Raw genomic sequence first — 11282 nt, forward strand, 5'->3', positions numbered from 1 at the left:
AGTAAAGGACATCATATATATATATATGACTAATATGCAAAGTGTCCTCTCGGGAGAACAGGAGTTTGATTGCTCACTATGATGTGCACTGACCGGCAGGTGCTGAGGGAGTGAGGGAAGGAGGAGGCAGGGAGGCAGGGAGGCAGGGAGGCAGGGGGAACCTGATTGGCCCTGGTCACTGGTCAGGCCTAGGGACCCTACCTGTGCACGAATTTCGTGCACTGGGCCTGTAGTTTGATTACTGAATATTGAAGATCTAATGGTAAATATAAATACTGAATGTGGGAGGACTTTACAGAAATAGGAAAGACTTAAAAGTATATACAAGAGAAAATTAAGAAATCCTATATAATAAAATCCCAGGGACCATAATGGCGTAACAATCTGAATGACCAGAGACCAGAACCACCACAGCCCCTCCCTGGGCTGGCCTAGCCCCCCAGCAAGCAGTTAGGGGTGATCAGGTAGGCAGAATGGTTAGGGGAGATCAGGTAGGCAGGCAAACAGTTAGGGGCGATCAGGTAAGCAGACAAGTGGTTAGGGGTGATCAAGTAGGCAGGTGAGGGGTTAGGGGTGATCAGGTAGGCAGGCGAGTGGTTAGGGGCGATGAGACAGGCAGGCGGCAGAGCCCCACAATCAATTGTCTCAAAGAGGGAGACCCAGGCTACAGCCTGCAGGAGGGATGCTGGGCAGCTGTGACAGGAGGCGCTGGCAGTGGTGGAGGCTGCAGGGTGGGGCTGGTGCCACTGCAGCTCCTGAGCGGGGATGGCACCTGCAGCCTGGCCCAGGCCCCAGGGTCACAGCCTTCTCCCACAGCTTCTGCAGGGCTGGACTGCCACGCTAGCTATGATTCCTGGGCAGATCCCAGACCCTTCCATGACTGTGGGCTCTTTGCCAGGGCTTGGCCCCCTGACCAGACTACCCAGCTCAGCCCTGACTGCAGAGGAGCTGAAATACACTGACATCCACAACATTGGGGCCATGATCGCCCCTTTGCACTTCCTGGAGGTGAAACTGGGCAAGAGGCTTATGAAAAGTGAGCTAGATGAGGAAGAGCAGCGGAGGAAAAGGCACTGGGAAAAGAACAAAATGGCAGCAGCCCCATGCCAGAACAAGAACAAGGAGTGGAAGGAGTTTCTGCAGTGGGAATCTGAGTGGCTGGAGCTCATGAATGCAGAGCTGAAAACCCAGATGGAGGAGCTGATGCAGGAGCGGCAGCAGCTCATCCTGATGCTCAACCAGCATTGCCCCAACTGCATCATCAGGACTGACAGCATTAAGACCCCCAACTCAGAAGACAACCCACTGCTGGAGCCACTGGAGAAGAAGTGACCATGGGCTGGGAGGAGGAAGAGAAGGAGGAGGAGATGAGGAGAAGGAGGAGGAGGAGGGTCCCAGAGGCCTCTTCCTTGCTGCATGAAAAACTCTTCAATGAGGCTCAGCACAGCCAGCATCAGCTGGGCTTTTTTGTGAAACTCAGATCAGCCACACCATGGGAAGAAACCCAGGCTAATGAAACCCAGGACCAAGGGCTGAGACCAAAGTAGACCTGAAGGGGGGGCCTATCCTGCCTGGGGCCAGGCTTGCAGGAGGCAGGGCAGAGGCTCTGGGCTAGAGAGATGCCCAACCAGGCAGCTGTGGGCATTTCTCCAGCCTCTCTGCTAGGGCATCCACCCAAAGGACCTCAGAGCAGCCAGGAAAAGCCATGAGTTGCAACCAAAATTAGGCTGAGTATGGAACTCAGAGTGAAACTGCAATCTGCCTGCTCACAGCCCTGACCCTGACCCTGACCCTGATCCTGATGCAAGGCTGGAGAAGGGCACAATACCAGGCCCTGCTATACCCACCCACCGTGGTCCAGCTCAGTCCTGCCTGAAGTGGCAGCCTGGACGCACCCTCACCGGTCCTGCTGGAGGTGTTGTGAGCACAAGGCATGGGCACTCTTCCAAAGCACGTACTCACTGAATGTTTACAGACTGGTTGTCCTAGCAAGACTTTCAACTGCACATGTTTTTTATACTTTCTTTATTTTTTTAAATATTTTTTCCAAAAATAGATTTTATACAAGCAGCATATAAATGGATTTCTATAATCACTTGACGTTATACAGTATAAGTATGCTATGGTTTGTTTGTTACGAACAGATGTTCAGCAGTTATGGCCTGTAGTCTCTGGGTGTTGGGCATGGCAGGGGTGGGGTGCAGTACATTTCCATCCTGGTAAACCCTTCATAGTACTCAGTTCTGTATTTCTCAGTAAACATTTCTCTTACTTAAAAAAATAAATAAAAAAGAAAGGAAGAAAGAAAGAGATAGGACCAGGCCACTGGCCAGCGACACTGTGGCAGGTGTGTGGCTGGCCAGCAATTGCCCCATAGAGGGAAGCCCAGGCCAGCCAAGCCATCGCACCCCACACCTGTCACCTGTAGAGGGAGGCAACAGGTGGCAGCGGGGGTAGCACTATACAGATGGCAAGCAGTGGTAGTGGTGGGGGTGGGGCCAGCTGCCTTCAGCCAGGGGAGAGAAAGCTCCAATAGGCCCTGATCTCAGGCCAGGTCTGAGGGGTCCAGGATTGTGAGAGGGTGCAGGCTGGGCTGAGGGATCCCCCTTAGTGCACAAATTTTCGTGCACCGGGCCTCTAGTAGATTATAAAAGAAAGGAGCTTTATAAATCTTAAGCCAGTAGAAAGAGATTTTATACATATTACTAAGGTACATTCATAGTTTGCTGGTATAGAGTAATAAAGAATCTTGGATAACTATGATTTGCATATGGAATAATCATGAAAAGATTTAAAGATAAAACTAAGAACTTAAGACTTCACTTCCAACCTGACCCACTAAAGGAGAAAATAAATGAGGTGATTATGTATTCTAAAATAGATGAAAAAAAAAAAAACAACAACAGAAAATTTTAGGAATGAAAGAGGTCCATAAACATGCTCAATATTAGAAAGCTAATCATGACTAAGTCTTTTTAGGTGTCATTTATCGAGAGGCTGAATGGAGGAATTGGTATACTTTAACACTGCCCAGGAGGAGGTAATTTTGCAGTCTTGCTTTGTATTAAGTTTCAGTCTTTATTCTATCAGGAAACATTATTAATTGTAGTGCCATGCACCCATTTAGTTAAGTAAACTGGACAATCCTAATATATAAAAATCCTGGGTCTGTCACAACCGGAGGCTCGACCAACCGAAAATCAGTCCTGCAGTCAGGGTTGGGTTGCTGTGGTGACCCAGCACTGACTGCTATGGCTGCAGGCAGGGTGACCCAGCACTGACTGCTGAGGGGTCTGCAAATCAGGCCTGGAGAGAGGCCTGAAGAGAGAAGCAGGGTCTGATCTGTAGCCTCTATGGCAGCTGTTGATCAGCAACTTGCTTCTCTCTTTTGCTCTGGGCCTGGCCAGCAGTCTCACCTCCATTTCTCTCCAGGCCTCCACAGGGTCTGCTGATCAGCCCCGCCTTTCTGATCAGGCCCTGTTAATAGGCCCAGAGATGCTGACTGGCATAGAAACCAACCAATCAGAACCAAATCTGGGTGAAGTGTGAGGACCCAATGGCTGCCTAGGAGGCAGAGCTTTTGACACTGACTGGCATAGAAACCGACCAATCAGAAACAAATTGGCTGGCAGAGGAGGGCAGTTGAGGGTGAGATCAGGTTTGCAGGGAAGGGCAGTTGGGGGCGAGATCAGGTTGGCAGGGGAGGGCAGTTGGGGGCAGCCAGGCCAGCAGCGGAGGGCAGTTGGGGGCAATCAGGCCAGCAGGGGAGCAGTTAGGTGTTAATCAGGATGGCAGGGGAGCAATTAAGGGATGATCAGGCCGGCAGGCAGAAGCAGTTAGGGGCAATCAGGCAGGCAGGCAGGGGAGTGGTTAGGAGCCAGCAGTCTTCCATCCCCCAAGGGGTCCCAGATTGGAAAAGGTGCAGGCTGGGCTGAGGGACACCTCCTCCTAGTGCACAAATTTTGTGCATCGGGCTTCTAGTTTCAGTATAAGCACCTAGGATTCTTCCTAGTTGGGACCAACTCAAAAAAAGGACATCTGGATAATCACAAACTAAGCTGTCCAATGTGTTTACTTACTCGGAACCATGTGCCTCAGACAGTACAACATTCCCTGGATCCAGTTTTTAGCTTAGTCACCATCATCATTTCCTTTTTAAAAACTGAACTTATTGGGGTGATAGTGGTTAATGAAATTATATATGTTTCAGGTATACAATTCTATAATACATCATCTCTATATTGTGTATCCACTACACCAACCATCATCATTGACTTTTTACTAGAAAACATTGGAACATAATTTTGATATGTGGAGTTTGGGGCACAGAACCTCCCCTTTCTGGATTCTCACCCTATGAAATTTGAAGAATAAACACTTGAACTAAAGGCTTCTTTAGTAAAAAATGTGGAAGTTTATTGGAAGCATATATAAACTTTGCCTGTGCAGGGGTCCCCAAGTGGGAAAAACCTGTTCTTTCTCTCTCTAATGGGAAAAAAAATCAAACCAAAAATCTCCCGAGTCTCTTTGTCTCTGGGTTTATAAAGGCTGCAGCAGTTTGTGTCTTCATGACCCTTTTTAATTGGAATCCTTCCTTAATTTATGACCCCTATGCTTTCCTTATTGGTCAGAGTATCAGTTTCAAAGTCCAAAGCCCATGTGGTGCCCACTTCTTCCTCTCCCTGTATCTTATGACATTTCTCTATCCTCTGTGAAATTATGATTCTCTCTTCCTCATATCTTGTGATAATTCTCTATTCTTTGTAAAAGTAAGATAAGCATTGGAGCCCATCACATATGTGCATTCCTCTTCCATGGAACCCCCTTTTCCCTAAAACTGCCTGTCCTGTCTTAAAATTCCTTTCAATTTTATTGCTAAGAAATAGAATATGAGCGTTGTGGAACCTTATTCTCTAAAAACAAAATGGCCTAGAATTTCTTTATATCAAAAATGTAAGCAGCCCAGTCAGGTTTATCAAATGTGAAGTAGAAAGTTCCTATTTAAGTCAACTATGTAGACATTTGATTGGTGATTGTGTTCTCAGTCAGATACAGTCTCAGATTCATGTTCTTCAGAGAAGTGTTAATATACAATAAATTGTATGGTTATTAAATATAATCTCAAAGTAGATATTCAAGACAGATATTTCATAAGGTTAATTAAACAGTTTATCATTAGTTCCTAAAACCAATATTCCACACTCATTGAAAAGTGGAGTCATGAATGAAGGAGCATGGAATGCAACTATTCCATCTACATACAAATGATACGTACTGCAATGACTCTGCCCTGGGCAGGGTCTGGAGTGGAGATGGATAGTGACACAAGAGCATCAAAGCCCCTGAAACATTCAAAGATTGCAAAGTAAACCAAGTATAGGCTTTAAGTAGAAACTGAAGCAGAATGTTAAGTGCTCCAGCAGAGTTTTATGAGGCCTGAACATTCCTAGGGCAGACTGGAGAATCTGACATAGATTGAAAAGGGTGTTTTCTGTATAATTGGAAAGGATATAGCAACAAAACCTGCAAAAGCAGCTGCTGTTGGAATTCAGAGAAGCCTCTTTGTAAGTTTTTGTGTTTTTTTTATTTTTAAAGATTTCATTAAATAATATCAAATATACCTCCTTTAACCTAAATAATAACAAGAGTTTACTCTGCTCACTAAATTGGGGCATAAGACACAGTCTCTGCTCAAATGCATCATGTAGGGCAAACTAACAAACTAGAAACTAGTGCTTTAAATTATAGATAGAACAACTGAGTATGTTTCAAAATTATTTTCTAGACAATAAAATCTATTAGCCCATAGAATGATCACCTAAAAAAGTGAGTAAGGTAAATTTCTAAAATCACTTAAAAAATGTTAAGCATATATACAAGAATACATTGGCAGATATAAGCAAGAATATGAAAAGTTCCCAGATTCTATGTTGACCCCATGTCATTTTAATTTGGTTCCTCATGCTGCTCTCTTTATATGCTTTTTTTTTCAGACTCCAATGAAAATATAAACATATGGAAGTACCTTTTATTTTCCATGTATACATTATTATATTTTACCTGTTTTTTGAGATAGGGCATCCAATGTAATAGGCTAGAGACCAATATAATATACTTCATTTGTTCTCTATTTTTATCAATCATTTTCAGACGTTCACCACACTAATTCACTTGATATTTATAATAGTCTCATTCCTTTGAAATTAGTCATTAGCAAATATGGTTCATCAATGACAGGATGTTCAAATCTCTAGAAAAATTTTATATGTTTACTTGAGCCAAAATTTTGAGGATATGATCAGAAGAAAGATCTCAACAAATTGAGAAAATGCTCCAGAGAATGGCATTTTTGCAGTTTTTTTCCCCTGCATTTAGAATCAAAGCAGAGAAATTCATTGGTGGTAGACTAAGGAGACAGGAAAAAGCAAAGTGGGGAAATATTTAGGATTGGATAAAAAGTAAATTAGAGAGATACATATTTATTTTATTTTGGTTAATTGAAAGTAGTTATCATTTAATATTTATACCACATAGAAGTGGTATGTAGGCAATAAGATAACAATGAGGAATTCTGTGGTCTTGTCCTCTTGTAACCCAATGAAAGCTAAACTCATGGGACAGGAGCTGGTGAAAAAGAAAAGAGGTTTATTTGAGTGCCAGCATCTTGAAAAGATGGGGAACTTTTCAAGTCCTCAAAAACCTATCTTGCCCAGCTGGCATGGGTCAATGGTTGAGCGTTGACCTATGAACCAGGAAGTCACGGTCCGATTCATGTTCAGGACACATGCCTGGGTTGTGGGCTGGATCCCTAGTGTGGGACGTGCAGGAGGCAGCTGATTAATGATTCTCTCTTCCACTTTCTTCCTCTCTGAAATCAATAAAAAATATATTTAAAAAACTATCTTAAGATCTCAGTTCAGGCAGAGGTTTTTATAAGGATGGAAAGGGAAAGCAGAACAAAGCGAGTAGGGGGAGGGGCTGGGGACATTCAGGCAGTATCTTTGCTAGTCCTAACATGGACTCTCATGGTCAGCATCCATGAGTTGGCCATCTAGTTGAATTCCTGTGTCTCAGTGGTTGATGTTAGCCAGGGCCTTGAAGGTCATGCTGCTCCTTGGGTTCACATAGGAGTTGAAACTAGTGATTCTAGCAAAACACACTTAGAAAAGAAGCTTTCAACATGTAAGCCCTAGCTTCAAGAGAATCAGGTTAGAGTAAAAGGCAGGGTTTAACATTTACTAAGATTAATATGGGTAGCTTTATGTAAGTGTAGTGTATTCATTCTCTGTTATATTCTGGTGCTGTTGGTTATGACTTCCAGAGGTCTGGAAAAGAAAATTACTCTACCATTTCAAAGATATGTTATCCTAGATGCATAAGAACAATGAACAAGGTTCACTTAAGGTAAAGATTGACCTTTGCTAAGGAAGCTATAGGCCTGGGACTACCCACTGTGACCTGCCAAGTTAGGAATTTATGATCAGACCAGCCTGTGTGGTCACTTTCAGTAACTGAGCTTGTCTGCCAAGCTTGCCATGTGGACCACCCCCTGAGCTTGTCATATTTATTACAAAGCCCCAGTTTTGCTCACAGGCTCATTAGCCAAAAAAAAAAAAAAAAAAAAAAAAAAATACTGCTGAGGAAATTTCTCTTACACATTGGAAGTAGGGAGTTGTCCTCTGTGAATGCACCTGTCAGCAATCTGATAGTTTTAAAGGGGTTTCATAGAGTTGCCACAAGTGCAATTCTCATACCAAATAGTTAAACATTATGAGGCTTAGTTGTGATGCTTGTGGAGTTGCACATTTAGATACTCTGACCAATGTAGTTTGAGAAATTACATGGATATTAAGATGTTTTAAGAAATATATATAATAGATAAAGAATCTGAAGGTTAGTGATATTAAATTACTCAATTAGGAAATTCTAGAACTAGGATTAGAACCCAAATTTACCTTATGTACACATTTTATCTGATTAGATATGCCTTGCTTAGATTACATGTATGGAATGTCAGAGGACTCTCCAGTACACTTTGAACTTGTACCTTTATTGAAATATATACAATGTGGACCCATTCCTACTGTTCCATTTCAAACCTCCACTTTATTCTTATACACATCTTAGTGTTTAGCAACAGTGAACCAGTTTGAATTTTTCTCTGCTGGAAAATTCTTGTAACTCAGCAGATTGCATGTAATTTAACCTTATTTTTAAATCTTCATTTTTCAAATAGTCCTTTTATTAGAAGAATAGTTTATTTAGTCAAAGGTAGGTGGGCCTATATACAAATGAGGTGATGTGCTCTGAGATATTCCTACACTGAGTTTTTTTTTTAATAGAAAGGTAACAAGAATCTCATCATTTTCTGAAGCCAAAATTAGAACTGATGGCTTGAAAATCTTGGCATACAATGAAACACAAAACCTAAAATTGGAAAACCTGTTGGAAATCCAAGGCATCATGCATAGAATAAACATAGTCATTTAATAAAGGTAGCCTTTGCTGACCTAGACTATTCTGAATTTCCTTATGATAAATACTCAGCAACTTCCTTTTCTTTATAACATACTATCACAATATTAATTTTTAAAATTGAAGTGTGTTAATTTGTGTAAGAACAAAAATTGTATGTAGAATTGGTCATGTTCAACATAGTATAAAGGGTGTCCCAAAAAATGTTTACACACTTTGAATAATTATTAATTCCAATGGGTTAAATCTGAAAAGAAAGAAACATCAATTGAGCTAACAGCTTTCAAAGTGATTATACATTTGGGGGGATACCCTGTGCATAATAATAAACCATTTATAACTGTTCAATACGTCAATGATGATACAAATAAAATAATGATAAAAAGTCATTTTTTACAGATCCTAATTCTGAACACTCCTTCACCATCCAAAAATATGTCCTAATTAGCAGTGTCCTTGCAATGATCAAATGAAATGAATTATGTAGTCCTTGTAAAAGCTTTATGTATAATTGAGGTTATATTGCAAATACACAAGAGCTCTTTGAGATTATTTCAATTCCACAATTTTACATCAAATGCCAACATGTTAGTGTTGTTAACAATATCTTGTTTCAAAGAAATATTGAACATATTATAATTTGTAACTTAAATTAATATTGTATTGTAATTTAAAATTTATTTATTGTTATATGCCTTTTTTGTGGTTTTACTTTTAAACATTTTAAATATCTTCTTTAGAACTCTTTACTCCACATTTATGTAGTATAAAATATACACTGCATATGTTTTAAAAATTTAAGCTAATCTGTTAATTAAATTATAAGCCCATTTATTTAATCTTCCTACTTCCAACCTCATAGATTTCAACTATGTAGAAGTAGTGAATATTCCCTTCATTTGGACCAGCAAACTTGGAGTTTAACTGTAGTGCCTATTATCCTGGGTCAACAATATATATTAGTTACTGTGTATGACATATTTAAAACACAAATAATTTTATTTTAGGATACACAGTGAGATTTATAGAAACCAAACCAAAGCAAAATTAAAAACCACACAAACTTGTGGCAAAGAAAAGTAGAAAATACACAATACTTCACATTATGCTATTAGTAGGTCCAAGCTAAACTACATTTAATACATTAGAAAAAATAAATTTTGCTTTTCTTTTTCTAACACGGAGAGTGTTATTCCATATGCAATCTATGCAAAAATTAGTATTGAATCAAATACTCATCTCTTTTATAGAAAATATGTTGTGGTCTTTTTTCAAAGGCTATTTTCTTTTCTAATACTCCTGAGGTCAATGTGACCTTAGTTTGGTCCAAGCATTCCAGTCATCACATTAGAAAAAACTGCATAGTTACGTGCTCTTCTACAAATTTTAGGAACTTACCAGAATTTATATGCTATACTTCTGCCATTCCATCCAGAAAGCTCAAGGTTGTTGAACTTGTACCTATCATTGAAATAGGTCTCAGCAAACATGTGTAAAAAGTTGCATTATTTTTTTCATGTAGAATATTTGCTTTATGGGGGCAATAAAATGAATAAGAAAACTAAATCCCATTATATCATGGCAAATCAGTAAGAGTTTATATTATTTTAGCTTATTGAGTTAAACTTTATTCTCATCATAAACATCTACATTCAAGGAAATAAATGAATAATATTTAAGAAAAAAATCTGTATTAATAAACACATAAGAGTTTTTTTGATTAAGATGCTTTGTACCTTCTCTAGCATTTTTCCAAAGAGATGATTAAAATTTAGTAAAATATAGTAAATTTAAAGTGCATATTAATTCATTTTAATTCTCTTATAAGTAGTCAATAATGTTAAATTTTCAAAATGCATATTTATAGGTGGCTTTTATTTAAACATTTTATAACTTCTTTGTTTCTATTAAACTTTTCACCATTATTTATAAAAAGAAAAAAATAAATATTGAAGTGCATAAAATGCAATTGAACTGTCAATTATATGCCCACTTTTAGCCTAATGGTCTCCTTCTTAAAACTTTTGCAGATTAGTATATTGAAGATGATTATTCTCAGTATACATATAGAATTCTTCCAAAAGATGTGCTTGAAACAGCAATCTGTAAGCAAAAGTTCCTCTTCCTCCCCATATTTTCTCCTTTTCCTCTTCTGTCTCTTTCTTTCATTATTACTTTTAGAATTAAGCTGACATAATAGACAGAGCAAATGCACATTCTCAGGAAATCACTGTTGCCTCAATCCATTGAGTTATTTATTATCAAATTTTTTGATTCATAGTGTTTGTGAGGCATTATTCTAAGGATGCAGATATTAGTGTGAAGACAACGTTCAAACACCCTGCCTTAATGGAATTAGCTTTCATGCCTAAAAAATAAAAACATAATAACAAATTTGGTCTCGTATAACATAATTTCAGAATTTTATATAAAATAATAAAATTGAATAAGATGATAGAATATGATATAGGTGAGGTGTGAGTGTATTTAGGTATGGTGCTACAGCAGTCAGTATGCTCATAGGTCTCCCAATGAAAGTGACATTTGAGCAGAAATATGAAAGGTAAAGAGAAGAAGCCAGTATATCTCACTGTGTGTGAAGAATATTTTAGGAAATAACCTAAGACGGGAGAATGGAAAAGCAAGAAACCCAATGTGCTGGTCAGTAAGGGGGAGTATGTAAGTTGCTAAGGTCAGAAAGATATAGGAGCAAGCCATGGTGAGCAGTCTTACAAGATGAGTTAAAACTGAGAGATCTCTTACATCTAAAATGAATTGATATATAACAATTTTATTTTATTTTTTTA

General features: G+C 39.3%; 1 protein-coding gene across 1 annotated transcript; it reads left to right on the forward strand.

The window, feature by feature from the left end:
- The first annotated feature begins 382 nt into the window (after positions 1 to 382).
- LOC308243659 (jun dimerization protein 2-like) lies at positions 383 to 10399 on the forward strand. The gene is made up of 2 exons (XM_080659361.1): positions 383 to 551; positions 582 to 10399. The coding sequence occupies exon 2, from the start codon at positions 766 to 768 to the stop codon at positions 1330 to 1332; it is 567 nt and encodes a 188-aa protein (XP_080515487.1). The 5' UTR covers positions 383 to 551; positions 582 to 765; the 3' UTR covers positions 1333 to 10399.
- The last annotated feature ends 883 nt before the right edge of the window (positions 10400 to 11282 follow it).

This window comes from Plecotus auritus (assembly GCF_963455305.1).
Source record: "Plecotus auritus genome assembly, chromosome: 3".
Lineage (NCBI taxonomy): Eukaryota > Metazoa > Chordata > Mammalia > Chiroptera > Vespertilionidae > Plecotus > Plecotus auritus.